Source organism: Triticum urartu, chromosome 7A, assembly GCF_056163025.1.
Source record: "Triticum urartu cultivar PI428250 chromosome 7A, HENAU_Tu73, whole genome shotgun sequence".
NCBI lineage: Eukaryota > Viridiplantae > Streptophyta > Magnoliopsida > Poales > Poaceae > Triticum > Triticum urartu.
Genome location: NC_141879.1, coordinates 135,499,181 through 135,514,801, shown reverse-complemented (window position 1 = coordinate 135,514,801; position 15,621 = coordinate 135,499,181). Strand labels below are relative to the sequence as shown.

The window sequence follows — 15,621 nt, the reverse complement described above, 5'->3', positions numbered from 1 at the left end:
AAAATTTAGCTTATTTTTAAAACACTATTTTTTAAGTTTCATGATTTTTTTTGAAAATACAAGCATTTACTAATTTTTTTAGTTTTTTTAAACACAATCATTTTAAGAACATTTTTTTAAACATGAAAATTTTAAAGTGCAGACATTTTGCGAAATCCCGACTTGAAAACATGAGCAATCTTTAAAGTTTTGGAGACCTTTTTTTAAAAAACATATACATTTTCTAAAGTTTCATAAATATTTTCATCTGGGGCCGGGGAGGGGGGGGGGGGGGGAGGGGGGCAGGAAACAACAACGTGGGTTGTTTATCTGGGACGGGCACCTCCTAAAGGGTAACAAGGAAAAAAGAAAAACTAGACCAGAACCGCTTATAAGGTTCCCAAGACCAGTAAAAAACCATACAAGAACCTTCTAGAAGGTTTTTGAAACCGTAATCACCTTCTAACTAATGGGCCCCCTAGCGGTTTCTTCTTCCATCCTCCTTGTGTGCCGCCCGGCTATTTGACCCTGGTTCCTATTCTGCGCCTCAAGCGCCGGTTGTAGTACAATTCGCAATCGGTGCACACCCTCAACTACACTATCTACGTAAATGGACTGACCCATGTAGGCCTCATTCAGTTTTTGAGGATTTTCATGCGAAAAACATAGGAACAAGGATTTCAGAGGAAATTTTCTGACAGATGCATTTGGTTTGTAGGAAAATGCATTCATGAATTTCATAGGAATACTATTCATTTCCTATGTTTTTGGAGAAAACTACACATCCACTCAAAACTCATTTTACGCATAGAAACGAGGCAAGTCAATTTCTTAGGATGGCAAGTGTCATCCTATCAAAGTCCTACACTACCTCCAATTTTTAAGTTTTGATTTCCTCCTAACCGAATGAGGCCGTAGGGTCTTTTTCACCATTTTTCCAAGAAGCTTCGCAATGATGCACTGACGGTTTTTTCTTCTGGTTTTCTTTTGGATGTTTTTTTTTCGGTTTCTCATTTCATTTTTCATTTTTTAGTTTATTTTTTCTATTTTTCATTTCTATTTTTTTATTTTTATCAGATTCATAATTGTTTCCACAAATCCGTGAACTTTTTTCAAATTACAATTTTTTTCTCAAATTAATTTTTTTAAATCTCGTTAATATTTTTCAAATTCATGATTTTTTCTTCCAGAATCCAGGAAATTTTTTTAAGTCTTATTTTTTCATAAATAGCTGACATTTTTTAATTTGTGAATTTTTTTTCAAATCCATGAACATTTTTGAATTCATGTTTTTTACTTTCCCTATTTTTTTTGGATTTTCTGTTTTTCTTGCAATTTTTCCCAACGTGAATTGGCCAACCATCGACTGGTCAACCAATTATCGAGCAAAACAAGTGCACCCTCGCGAAGCGACCGCGTCGCGCATGTGAATGCCCGCCCCATGGCTATGGGCGTGTGGGCGCCAGAGCTCCTTACCATCGCAGAAGGCGCCGATTAAGAGGTCTCATATTTGACATGCATTCGCCCTAGCGACCACCCGGACAAGGAAAACCGAGCATCCCATTTTTTTCTTCCAAACAGGCACGCAACTACACCTCGCCTAACGCGAGACGATGGGATCGCTAGGCTGTCCTAGCACCGGGGGGGGGGTGCATTAAGCGCTCGGTTTTCTGTTATTTTTCGCATTTTTTGTTCCTGTTTTCTCATCTCTTTGTTATTTTATTATATTTGAAAATCCATCCTACCACCCAGTGGTAGTTACCCCACATATCTCATATACTACTATGTGGTAATATATATATTATTTTATCATTTTAAATATGTTCATATATTATATGTGGTACTATATACTATGCAACCTCTTACCGGGCCTATTCGCAGTGCTAATGGGCCGGCCCAGCGAGGTTAAGGTCCTTTTTTGTAGGAAGCATGAGGTATGATATTTGATGTTGTAGTAAGATTTACTTTTTATTCCTCGTGCCTAGGTAAAAAAAAGCGGTAGGTGTAGACAAGGCGGTTGGTGTTCGCATAGTGCCTTTGGTGGCGGTTAACGTCCTAGGCGTGACTTAGGAGATTGTGTCGTTCTAACTACTAGGTGTGTATTTGAAATATTATATGCATTGTTGAGAAAATCGTTAACTAGTAGCTACTCAATTAGATGACGAGTAAATGATTAATAGGCTAATCAATAATTTAATCGGTCCATTAAATTATTAATTTGCTGATTTATCAGTTTATCGGTTACTCAGCTGTGACCCTATGAGTATAAAAAAGAGATACGGTGCATGATACGGTGGAGTGAATACATGGTCTCTTCGTACATGCACTCCCAGTGATGCAAGTTGAACCGCCTCGCCGTGTAGCCAAAGGATGCCGCAACGTCGGATACGATGTCCTGAAAATACAAGCACGGTTGGTGGTACTATGCATTCTCTTCTGCATGTCGTCCTATTCCCATATTCTCGAAGTACTCATTGATCTTTTCTTGCATTGTCTATTATTGACATTAGGTGCTCTAGTGAAAGCTGGTGATCCTCCTAGACTATTGAGAAAACATTCACATATGATCTGATCGGTCCTCCTCGGTCATGTCTCTACACACACACACACACACACACACACGCAGGCACACACGCAGGCACGCACGCACGCATGCACGCACACACGCACAGACACACACACACACGCACGCACGCACACACGCATGAACAAACATTTATCCTTTTTCTCACAATTGGTTGCCAGAATTTAATCTTATAAGACATTTTCACACAGAATGAAGACTTGTCACCGGCTTTAATGCTATTCAATAAGACCTTGTGTTGTAAGAAAGGAAGACCATGTGCAATCTTTAGGGCATCTCCAATACTGACCTCAAATCGCACGCATACGTCTGGACCGTGTGGTTCAGTCCCTGGAAGCCATCCGAAACGGTCATGTATCGGTCCACTCCCGGACGCATTTTCCCCCAACACTGACCCTAAAATCGCACGCAAACAGGAGATAAAGTTATTTGAGAGGGGGGGGGGGGGGCTTTGCGGGCGTCCGGACCGTTATCACGCCCGCTCCTGACTATCCCGACCCAAAAAAAACCCTCCTCCTTAGCTCGCGTGCATTCCCGCCCAGTCAGTTGCCCGCATTCATGCCGCTATAGAGCGGCCGCTCCACATTGACGTCGGCGCAGAGCAGACGCGACCTCTCACTTGCACCAGCACTGAAGCGGCGCGACGACCGTGAGCGCTGCCCGCGCCGCGTCCCCGATGTCCGCGTTATTTTCGCATTTTTTGTTTCTATTTTCTCATTTTCTTTTTTCTTTTATTTATATTTGGAAAAAATCTAATTTTTTTAGGGATTGAAAATATTATAATTTTTTTGAGACAATGAAAATATTATAAAATATATATGCAACCTCTTACCGGCCCTATTCGCAGTGCGAATGGGCCGGCCGAGCGAGGGTGGAGGACATGCTTTAAGAAAAAGAAATGTTTAAGGCCCAGATTTTGGCCCATTGCAACCTCTTAGCGGGCCTATTTTCAGTGCTTGCACTCTCTCGCGGGTCCACCCAACAGGTCTCCTCTCATACTTTTCCCCTGTTTGCTCTATCACCTGCTCAGTTTTCGCCGTCGGTCTCCTCCCCAGATCCACATCCACCCATGGCCATGGCGATCTTCCCCCGCCTCCTCCTCCCGCTCCTCCTCGCGGCGGCGGCCGCCTCCGCCCTCGCCGGCGCCAACGACCTGGTCGGCGAGCTCCAGTCCCTCCGCTCCCGCTCCCCCGCCGGCGTGATCCACCTCACCGACACCTCCGTCACCCGCTTCCTCTCCTCGCCGGCCCCGCGCCCCTACTCCGTGCTCGTCTTCTTCGACGCCACCTCGCTCCACTCCAAGACCGACCTCCACCTCCCCCAGCTCCGCCGCGAGTTCGCGCTCCTCTCCGCCTCCTTCCACGCCAACAACCCCGACTCCTCCGACCTCTTCTTCGCCGACATCGAGTTCTCCGAGTCGCAGCACTCCTTCTCCCAGTTCGGCGTCAACTCCCTCCCCCACGTCCGCCTCATCCGCCCGGAGCACTCCCGCCTCGCCGACTCCGAGCAGATGGACCAGTCCCACTTCTCCCGCCTCGCCGACTCCATGGTCGAGTTCGTGGAGGCCCGCACCGGCCTCGAGGTCGGCCCCATCGTCCGCCCGCCTCTCGTCTCCCGCAACCAGATGATCCTGCTCGGCCTCCTGTTCCTGATCTCCATCCCGTTCGGGATCAAGAGGATCATGGAAGGGGACACCCTGCTTCATGACCGCAAGCTTTGGATGGCCGGGGCGCTGTTCGTCTACTTCTTCAGCGTCTCAGGGGGCATGTACGGGATCATCAGGCATACGCCCATGTTCATCACGAACCGGGAGGATCCAAACAAGCTCGTCTTCTTCTACCAGGGTTCGGGGATGCAGCTCGGCGCAGAGGGGTTTGCCGTGGGTTTCCTGTACACCCTCGTGGGGCTGATGATAGCTGTGATGACACACTTGCTGGTGAAGGTGGAGAGCCTGCAGACACAGCGATTTGCGATGCTGGCAATCATGGCGGTTGGGTGGTGGGCAGTCAGGAAGGTGATTTACCTGGATAACTGGAAGACTGGATATGGCATTCATACCTTCTGGCCAAGTAGCTGGAGGTAATTGTTGTCTCAACCGGCGACCGATGCTTCTTTCCTTTGGTTGCAGAGGTATGTTATAGTATCTCTTCTTTTCCCTGCTGCGCATGGCATTTTGGTTCAGATGATTTCAATTTGAATATTGGACATGATGGGTTTAATCATATTTTAGCAATTCACCCAATCTTGTTAGATGAGTCAGAGAATTTGTCATTTCGGAAATGGTTTTATAGCTGAAACGAAATGCACACCGACTCATAATATCATATGCGATTCTCCAACTGTAATAAAGAAGAACATCAATTATGTTCAGGAAAAACTGCTGGTTTTGTTTCAAAATTACTTTGGGACGCATCCCTCAACTTCTTTCCTTGATTCTGAAGACTAGTATGGCAGATAGACTTCTTTCGTTTCTTTCAGTTTCCCTCTGTAAATGCTCCTATGCTCCCTCAGCGTCACAATGTATGTTGTTTGAGATCCACATCAGTTAATCATTTTAAGGTAGGACCATGGATATAGGAAAACCTATCTACATCTACAAGAATGGAATCATAATTCTAGATTCACTGTCAAATATGCTTCTATAATGTATACGTACTTTTATTTCAAGAAGCATATTTTAATTGGCATGTAGTAAAGTGACACGGAATAAAATGGAGTATGGTAGAGTGGTAGGTTGTCCTTTGTCTTTGTGGAATGTGATGACTTTGATGGTGTAATTTTCTAGTGGGTATCACTGGCCAGGCCCTTCCTAAAACACTTTATGATAGACACTTCAATGACCTCTAATCTAATTCATAATTTGTTATTTATGGGATATAATCATAGACTGAGTATACTTATCATAAACTATATCTTAAAACAGTGAGGCAACAAGATTGTATTTATTTCGGTCAAGCATTAGTATATTGCCTTCACCTAGATTCACGTCCTGTACAATTGACGTTTTGTCCTGCAATATGATTATATGAATATACCATGTGTCCTCCCCCATTTATTGAAAAGATGTATGTATCGTCTAGATGTCTTGTCAGAGTAAGAGCTCGTTAACTAGAAGCTCTTAAACGGTTTGGAGTTTGATGCTGTTAGTATTAGTGACATGAAAATGACGTCCGAGTGTAAAATTAATATAATTTATTAGGCTTTACAAATAAACTGTGACAGAAATTTATAGTCAAATTCGTATTTGGCCAGTGCAAAACTGAAATACAATACTGTGCTAGATGGAGTATCTATGTGTTTGGTGCTATTGGTTTCTCACAGTCTCACTGTTGATTAGTCTGGTTGTAACCATATATCTACATAATGCTGTTTAACATATTAATGCACGTTGGGACTCAGAAGCAGAAGTATTTCAGGTTTGGTGCTATAATTAATTTTTATCCGTGGGTAAAATGATCTGGCAAATTTTCAAATACCCACATGATTGATTCATATGATTACATGTCTATTCAGAGAGTTAGTTTGTGAAGCTGCAATTCTTTCTTGTATACTCTCTCTGTCTCACAATATGAGTCCAAGCCCCGCTATACACATATGAAAATACCCCAGAAATTATGAAGGCTAAACCTTGACACAAGTCGTAAGAGTTGACCAAAATTTCACTTTGTTAACTGTAAGTTGTATGGAAATTCGAGACTGATTCGACTCGTCGAGTTAATCGAAAACGACTATACATTTGTTAAAATCGGAGCATAACTAAATTGAGAGTCCTCGTCTAGTTTTGACCTTGAATGATTTTCGTGATTGAAATTCAATTTGGTTTGGAGTCTAGAAAAAGGGAATAAACTCATGTTGGCTTTCCCAGCCTCACGCACGAAGCAGTCACCCGAAACCAAGGACTACTGCCGGCGACACTTGCATCACCATTTCCAGACGCCACAGTTGCCCTCTCCTGCTGCCTCCTGCCCGCTCTCTGGCGCTGCAAGGGAGAAGACAAGCAAGTGAAGCAGCACAACCATGAGTATGTTCCTGCGGAGAAAGAAGATCATATCCAGAAATATGGGACATGCTCAACACAGGACACTATAGCGCTTCCATGATTGCACGTGGTTCCGCCTGGCAGTTGCAGCCATCGTACCACCACCATATTATGGTGCGGTCGACTACCACTCCTATTCGGAATCTTCTCCATCTCTCAGAACTAGGGCACTGCCCATCTTCTTTTTCCTTGGTTTGCTATCATGACCAAGTTCTGAAAGTTCCATATTTCCGCTTGTATAAAACATTTGCTGCCTGCAGGGTACCATTTTCAAATCCTTTGACCTTCACCAAGATCTATGGCTAGTTTTTGCTATCAAATCTGAGAATGTTTAAGGTGTGAAGGAGAGAGAACATGAGATGGTGAAATATGCTTCTGTCTGGGAGGAGCTAGTTTTACCGCAGAGAAGCTGTAGTTGGTTATTAAATGGTTTGGCCCACTTGTAGATACCTGGGCACTTTGCGCTTGGGGAAGTAACATGCATGATTTTATCTAGATGAGGTGAAACTATTAGCATGTAGTGATTTAGATGTGTGCACTGTGAGTGCCCTTAGAAAATAGGCCAAGGATGCACAAAATCTATGAAATACTTGAACAACATGGTCGTAGTGATGGTACAAGAACATAGACCAAGGATGCACAAAATTTCACTTTGGGTTTTATCAAGCCTGGCCGGGACCTGGCCTGACCCGGGGTATGATCAGGTTTACCTGCTGCCCCACATGTGCAAAATCGTTTGACCTGGCCTCGTTTGGACCAAAGTGAGCACACATGATGAGGTGTTTTGTATCAACCAATGACTTGCGAGTTCATGAATAGTGAGCATGCTGGATAAGTTTGTATTCCCAGCATATTTCGCTCCATGGCGATACTTAACCCATTTAAATAGTACTCCCTCCGATCCAAAACTGTGACAATTATTATGGATCAGAGGGAGTAGCAAATACTATATTTATTGCCACCCAACCCAATAACCCATGTGACAGCATTATAATAAGTGTACAGGTTGGAGATACTGCAATAACTGCGCTGGTGATTTTCTCACCTCGACTTGCATGTCTTACCACGAATATGGGCATATATTGTGAAATGGAGGGAACGTGGGGAGTAGTCATCTGGTGGATACTCTGGGGATTCGTTCGTGATTTCAACTTATACCGCATCTTTACAAGTACATGTTGGTTAACGGCATTACGAATTTGTACCATGAAAGTATTTGTAACAATATAAGTCTACTGATATTAACTTCATCTGAGTAGTTGAGATGTTTCCCAGTATTTGGGGTGAGCATTTGACAAAACACATGCTGAACCATATCTATATTTTTAATTCACCACATTTTACAGCAGCTGTCCTTGTTCGAATCTGGTTTAAGCTATCAGTTTGTTGGATTTTTTGCTGCTAAATGGGGTGCGATGTAATGATACTTCAACTTCATGTTTAACCTGACATTTAAAAGGAAAACGACCAAATGTAGGCTATACTCATACAAAGAGTCGACATTGAATTATCTGGCACGCCTGAGATATGGACAAGCTTTGGGGCTTTACCTTACTAGATGCACATTGTATGTAATGGCATACTTATTCGTTCATCTTATTTCCACATGGTCTTGTCTACTGACAGCCAATGAAGAAAAAGAAAGTTAAACTGAGATCACTTGAGTTATTGCCTTACTGTCTTGTGCCCATGTTGTGACTATAAATTTTGTTTGATTAGCCAATATAATGCCTTTGTATTCATCATCTTCTAAGGACACATCCTGCAATATGTATCCATTATGATTACAGTGACGTTGTGGGTAAAAGCTTGAACCAGAAATAGCAGCCAAGTATCCTGGTGTTGGACTAGATGGGAACATGAAGCGCATTGGACTTGTATAAAACACTGGTGTTTGGGCCATTTTTTCAGTGTTAGTTGAGAGCAGCAATATTACGTCTTAAAGCTGCCTCTTTCCCAGTGAATGGTGCTCTGATCACCTGTTATGCTACTTGAGTTGATTTATATGAACATACTGGATAGTTAAACAATGTGATGTTATAGAATTTGAGTTAAACCATGTCAATACTTTAGACGTAATTTATGCTCTGGACCTAGTTGGCTAGAATGCAGTTTTATTTACTAAAAGAAGGCATATTTATTCTGCTTGCCTTCTACTCCCTCTGCTCTTATATTTCTTTACGGAGGGAGTAACAGTTATTTTAAATCAAGTCTTATACTGCTATGGACAAATATTTAACTGGCTGCTTGTTTTCATTTCAGGACGTGGAGTCATCCATCCAGGTCGACCATGCTGAGATAGAGCATCATTTTGGTTGTAACGTCGTACTACCAAGTTTAGCATTTCAATTCTCTGGTGCTTTATTGTGGGATATAGAGAACCGAGTAATTTTATACCGAGGATTTTTAACTCGAAGTATTACTTGAACAATGGTAAATCCTATTTAGCTGATATCTCTTCTGAGGCAGTAGCACGGCCGAGGATATTAACCGTGGACTCGTTTGGGTAATCTTATGATAGTATTGTGGACTATAGCTAATACGTCATCTTTGTTAGTACCCGTGCGCTATTCGTCAAACGGCTCGGTGAATGATCTCTGCATCTTTGCTACCCATTGCCAGTCAGCTGGTTTGAGGAAAAGAGACGGAGGTGGTCTCTTTGTTGCCAGAGACGCAGCATTAGTTGGTAATGTCCTGTTGAGTGGTTGGGCAGCGCCATTGGCACACCTTTTGGGGCAAATGCTCTGCCTTTGTTGTGTTGGTCTCGGAAGCACGTGAGATGCATTCACGCTTGCATTATCGCCCTGAGAAAACGCACAAGGGCATTTTCAAATGAAATCGGTACCGCGTAGTCTTGTCTTTGTTCTCTGTTCGCTTCACCATATGTCTTCACAGTCCATGTCTTCTGTTCTCTAAGTCCGTTTGACCCACCCTTGCTGTTTGGATTTTATGCCTATTTGAGAGACAGGGTTGACTTGTATCTTGTTCATGGACATGTTCGGACGTGATTTGTGGATGGATAGTGTGTCTGTTTTTGGAAAGAGCGTTGGAAGATGCCCTAAGTGGTTGTTTGGATAGAGGAGATTAGCGATGGGATTATGGAAAATGCGTTTTAAGCTGGTTTTAGGGAAAATCGGTTTTATCTACGTTTTTGAGAATAACCAATTTATACAAAACTATGTTTGGATTAGAAAAGTAAAAAACCGGCCGCTTCAGTTATTTGCTCGACAGTTAATAGCAAAAGAGACCACGTATTTCAGGACATAGAAAGAAGCTGCTTATAAGAAGCAAAACGCTGTTTGAGATGGACAACAAGCATGGCAAAGCATGGCCACATATACTCAGCAGATACTCCCTCTGTAAAATAAATAAATAAAAGTGTTTAGATCACTAAAGTAATAATTTAAACGTTTTTATATTTCTTTACAGAGGGAGTATATATAAATTGGAGTTCGCTACAAAGATTTCCTAATGTAACAAACATGGCGAAGTTACTTTGGATAATCTCATTTACATAATGATCTATGCTTGATGACGGTATGCATATCCTATCAATTTAAAATGTCAACCAAATCCATACAATCCCTTTTATCGAATTGAAAATTCCAATCTATACGTAGGGTGTCGAAGTACCTTCAAGAGCCGCAACAGTGTTGATTCCTTCCTCCATGGGGCTTGCTCCAACTCCTCCCTTGCAACCAAATTCCGCACGGTTTTACAAAGCAAGCGACCCTGCCCTCATTGAAGACCTCTAGTTATCCTCGGACATCACGCTCATTGGATCCAAATGATGGCTAAACCAACAAGGTGCGGAAAGGCGATGCGACCACCATAGAGAAAACACAAACGGTTGTAATCAGCGTGGGGACCAGTGAATGGGAACCGAGTTGGGAGGAGAAAGAGCGTAGGAGTGGTAAGGAAGACGACGCATTGAATCCCCGCCCCCCACCCAGTTCCATGGTCCAGAGATGACGAAGGCCAAGACGGTCCAAGTTCTATAGCGAGAGGATACGACTTAGACACACCATATTTGTGTAGGTGTGGAATGCAATAACATAGAGTTGTAACATCTGCATACCCGTGGAACCGAGAAACTATTTGTAAGTTACCATCAATCCTAGCGAACAATATCATCTATATCTGAATAGCCGGCCCACTATTAGATTGCTTTACAGTACTCTACATCTTTTGCATTAATATCCTATCCTCCATGCAATGCTCATCAAGTTATGCATGTTACTCCCTCCGTTCCTAAATATTTGTCTTTTTAGAGATTTCAAATGGACTACCACATACGGATGTATATAGACATATTTTAGAGTGTAGATTCACTCATTTTGCTCCGTATGTAGTCACTTGTTGAAATCTCTAGAAAGACAAATATTTAGGAACGGAGAGAGTATATCTTTTACATTGATTGCAAAAATGCCACCCCATCAAGCACTTACATACTTCTTAACTTTAAATGTTTCTAAAATGTAAACTCATGACACGTTTACATATATTTTCCCATTAATTTTAGTTATTTTAAGCACCTACTTATGCATTTTTTGAAGACATTGGCATAGTATATGAAGGGACCAGACGTGTGAAAATAAGTTCTTGAGGGGTCCTTTATAGTACTACACACCACTGACGCGCCTGCAACACGTGTCGCCCTCTGATTGGCCCTCTACACGTGGAGGCCGGATGGGTCCCGACCCGAAGCCAGTCTCCACGGAAGCAACGACCACGGCAAGCACAACAAGGTCCCGGAGCCCGCGAGATCTCGACGGTCGCAAGCACAGAGCAGCACGCCCAGGCACGAGAGACCACCCTGCTTCGCCGATCGCCGGCGGGAAAGGCCAAAGCCCCGCGCGCCTCGCGCGAACCAGACGCGGCCACGGCACCACCGGCCGCCGCCGCGGCCAAGGGGAAAGGCTCCTCGCCGTCACCGCCGCGGAGGCCCTATCGCGCCACCGCCGTCGTCGCGATGGCCGCGTCCGTCCTCGCGCTCGCCGTGGCGCTCCTCCTCGGCGCCAGCTCCCGGGTCGACCACGGCGCGGCCGCCGCCCCCGTGTCGGAAGAGGGGCTCCAGGTCCGCCTCCCAGATCTTAAGATCCGCCAAGAGATTGGGATTTTTGCGAGGAACTGGGTTTTGATCTGGATCTGGATGGCGTTGCAGGTGACCTACGGGAGCACGGTGAAGCTGATGCACGAGAAGACCAAGGTGAGGCTTCACTCGCACGACGTGGCCTATGGCTCCGGCAGCGGCCAGCAGTCCGTCACCGGTTTCCCCGAGATCGACGACTCCAATAGCTACTGGGTGGGTGCCTCTCCATCTCTTATGGTTTCATTTCGCGCGATTGCCGCCATCTTCCAAGTTCATGTCAAACCGTGGTTTTGAAAATTGATGAAGCCAGCGTTGGCTCTTCGTTCAGAGTGCAAATGCTCTACCCGCACTGATTGAAATCAGGGTGCAGGTGTGCATGTCATATCAAAGAAACATAGGAATGGTATAGAGAATTAAAAAAATTGTAAGGTCTGGACGGAGAAAACCGAATCATTAGGCATCAGTTGTTTACCTGCCACTTACATTGTCCAAACTGTGGAAATTTGTCACTTCGATTCATTGGATAATTATATGTAGCTATCCAATCTGACATCTCACTAAATAGATGGATAAATCAAAACAGTAGCATGATGAAACTCCAATACTGACACTGCAATGCTGCTAGTTTTTTCATTCCCAAACCCAAAGTCCCAACCTAATGTTATTTTGTGGCTAAAGAATTGGCAGTTAATTGCGATATTAATATGATTCGTCTTTCATGTAGTCTGATATTCCATCCTGAAGTAGGCAAGGTTAGAAGATGCTGTTGAACATCTAGGCTTGACTTTGCTTGTATTCCTGCAGGTCGTGAGACCTACTCTTGATTCATCTGCCAAACAAGGTGATGCTATTGAAACTGGTAGCATCATCAGGTTGCAACATATGAGGACACGAAGATGGTTACATAGCCACCTGCATGCTTCACCATTATCTGGTAACCTAGAGGTTAGTGTGATACCTAGTAAGTTCGTTTTGATATGTTGAAGAACCTGTAAACATTAATTTACTTAAATATATTTTGCTCTCTAGAAATGAATATTTGTACATTATGTGATTCCCAGTAGCCATCGTATCTATGGCCAGGAGTAAAGCTTTTGCGATTAGACGATACAATTTTTTTCCTAACCACTCCCAATGCATCATATCTAAAGCTATATCTTATACACTAAATAAGCATTTATATACAATTCTCATATGCTTTGTATCTAAAGAGTTCATATTTAATATGATTTTGTGATTAATGGTAGAATTCCAACTATGTGGCTTGTTCGTGGCATGTGGCTGCACAAACCATTGTTGAGCCAAATCAAGCACAACTGCGTTATCTAGATGTTAATTGTGTAACTAATACTAGCAAATCAAAATTAACTGAAAAAAATGCACACTCACAAAGCTTATTCATGAACATCTCTGAACTGGACATTGACTACAATCAATTTGATCACACATTTTAGCGAAGCATTGCCCAGCCACGAGAATCATCCACATAACAATTTGATTCACACAATCTACAGATACTTGTTGCTTATAAGTTAAACCTTCCTATTTACCAATGATTCATGGTACATCTGTGTACGTTATACTATCTAGAATATATTCTGCAAATACACGACCAAACTGGGATTAATTTTCCTAATTCCTTGGTGGCTGAAACATCTTCTCCAAGTCAATTTCATAAATTAACTCACAGTGCACAAATAACCCCACTTAGATTCCATTCCCGAAACAACAAGCACGGAGGCAGTGCATTCAAAGGGAGTATATACGTAACTCACGGTGAGCAAGATGAAGGCCTCCATTGGCTCTGTCAGTTAGCAACCAGACACCAGCACTTGTCTCCATTGGCTCTGTCAGTTAGCAACCAGACACCAGCACTTGTAGCACCAATGATGGAGGAGGGTCGGGAAGGAGGGGGTGGGATTGGGGGAGTACAGGATCAGAACAGCTTTTAGGTTAGAGGAACGCCTGGTCAGGGCTTGGCAGTGGCCTGAACTGACGACTTTGGTAGCATCGGTGGTGGCAGACAGCCCAAGGCCTGACTAGGTTAGGCAACAGTATGCGAATGTGTTGGGAAGGGAGGCAGGGAGAATGCAGCAGAGAGCAAGATGGGTGGGGATGGAGGACTGCGGCGTGAGGCAGGAGGACGGCTTTGTAATTTCCTGGCTAGGCCTCCGGAGGACGGCTTTGTGTTTCCTGGCTAGGCCTTAGGGTATCATGGCATAGCAGCACCTGTGAAGAGAAACTTATATCCTGCATTATATGGTGAGCATCCTGTCTCTATTTTCCTCATCTTGCCCTATCCATGGTAGGTGGATAATTGACACATGTTGTCTTGCACACGGTGTCCTTTGTCACAAAGAAAGAAGTTGTTGCCCATGTTCTTGAATCAAGTGACCGATAATGTCTACAATAACTTGCAACTGCCAAGCCCAAATGCTACCAGGCTGTTTTTTAGCAGCTTGTGTTGTGTGTCATGTAATTGCTGTCGTACCGAAGCTTGGGCGCACTAAAATCCTATCGGTAGGCCCAGGGCCAACCATCTTCATTACTATGAATAGACTTATCACTAGGAACTCATGTGGACAATTCTTTGCTGTGCGCAAAGACGTTTTGTTTTACTATATGTTTCTTTTGCTTTTTTTATTGAATTAAGTATGCGCCCTTAATCTTGAATGTGAACTTTACAGGTTAGCTGTTTTGGTGGGGATGGACAATCAGATACCGGTGACTATTGGAGGTGTGATTGCTTACAGTATGTGATGCATGCTACCTATTTGATTGCCTAACTTAATCTAGCTTAATGTCTTGCATTTCTATTATGCAGGCTAGAAATTGAGGGAAAGGACAAGGTATGGAAGCGAGATCAGAAGGTAAGATTGCGTCATGTTGATACGGGAGGTTATCTGCACAGTCACAACAAGAAGTATAACAGGCTTGGTGGTGGGCAGCAAGAGGTGAGTGTGATAATAGTTATAACTTACAAGTACAACCTTGTTCTGACATATATTAACCTTATATGCCAATGCCATTGGGTAATGCATGTTTAGAAACTACAGCTATTAATGCTAAGAAATAATAAAATTGAATTACATGCAGTATGCTTCGATGTCAACACACACTATTTGTTCAAGAACTCTAAATTAGCAGTCCTTGATCTTCCAAACATCAAGGAAATTTATTTTATCAATAAAATGAGACGGCATGAAAATGTCACAGCTATTTAATACATATGTTTTTTTAAGTTGTTGCAATGGATTCAGCTATTACCATGTGGTCTTATTTTCTATGAATTCAGGCAGTATGACATTTGCCTTTCATAGACACGAGCTTTTCAGTTAATGCGACCTTGGTTTGCTTATCTATTGTTTAAGTTACCTGTTTTCTGAGTTGAAACATTCTTCATGCAGGTCTGTGGTGTTCGAGACAAGCGAGCTGAGAATATTTGGTCGACAGCGGAGGGCGTTTATCTCCCAGTCGATGAAAGCAAGTGAACATAGCATCAGGAATTTTACTGACATTTTCCATTTTTCTATCTGTTCATGCTTTTAAATTAAACAAGGGACATGGTACCCAGAACTAGAATGATTGTTAGTGCAGTATTTTTCTATTTGGAAACGGCAATTACAACTACACACGCGTCATAGTATGACTCTGTCAGCATCATCACCCTGAACTAAATTGGGCCTCGGAATGCTTGAACCCCTGGGACAGTAAAGACTTTGTGTGACTATCTACAACTCAACTTTATTCTGGGATAAATTGAAGAGGTTGTACAACGATGTGGCTTCTCTAGTGTCAACAAACTGGTTACGATGAAAAGAGAGGAGAGTGATACCGTGGAACCACAGGTATACTAGAGCAGAAAGCGAATGACGATCTGCACCATAGGGGGTCAGAGGCAGGCACAGATTTGGGTGGCAAGTGGCA

The 15,621-nt window shown here is 43.2% G+C and overlaps 2 protein-coding genes across 2 annotated transcripts; both read left to right on the top strand.

Moving 5' to 3' along the window:
* The first annotated feature begins 3,565 nt into the window (after positions 1-3,565).
* Positions 3,566-9,054, top strand: LOC125519792 (Oligosaccharyltransferase complex/magnesium transporter family protein). The gene is made up of 2 exons (XM_048684560.2): positions 3,566-4,693; positions 8,865-9,054. The coding sequence occupies exon 1, from the start codon at positions 3,633-3,635 to the stop codon at positions 4,644-4,646; it is 1,014 nt and encodes a 337-aa protein (XP_048540517.2). The 5' UTR covers positions 3,566-3,632; the 3' UTR covers positions 4,647-4,693; positions 8,865-9,054.
* Positions 9,055-11,322: 2,268 nt separating this feature from the next.
* Positions 11,323-15,324, top strand: LOC125520749 (stromal cell-derived factor 2-like protein). The gene is made up of 6 exons (XM_048685751.2): positions 11,323-11,679; positions 11,767-11,907; positions 12,499-12,639; positions 14,382-14,431; positions 14,519-14,648; positions 15,102-15,324. The coding sequence occupies exons 1-6, from the start codon at positions 11,575-11,577 to the stop codon at positions 15,183-15,185; spliced, it is 651 nt and encodes a 216-aa protein (XP_048541708.1). The 5' UTR covers positions 11,323-11,574; the 3' UTR covers positions 15,186-15,324.
* Positions 15,325-15,621: the final 297 nt, after the last annotated feature.

Bases quoted from the DNA above. Each gene is read 5' to 3' on its own strand.
- LOC125519792 (XM_048684560.2), top strand. From the start codon at position 3,633: ATGGCCATGGCGATCTTCCCCCGCCTCCTCCTCCCGCTCCTCCTCGCG.
- LOC125520749 (XM_048685751.2), top strand. From the start codon at position 11,575: ATGGCCGCGTCCGTCCTCGCGCTCGCCGTGGCGCTCCTCCTCGGCGCC. The intron at 11,680-11,766 runs GTCCGCCTCCCA...ATGGCGTTGCAG, and splicing joins TGTCGGAAGAGGGGCTCCAG to GTGACCTACGGGAGCACGGT. The intron at 14,649-15,101 runs GTGAGTGTGATA...TTCTTCATGCAG, and splicing joins TTGGTGGTGGGCAGCAAGAG to GTCTGTGGTGTTCGAGACAA.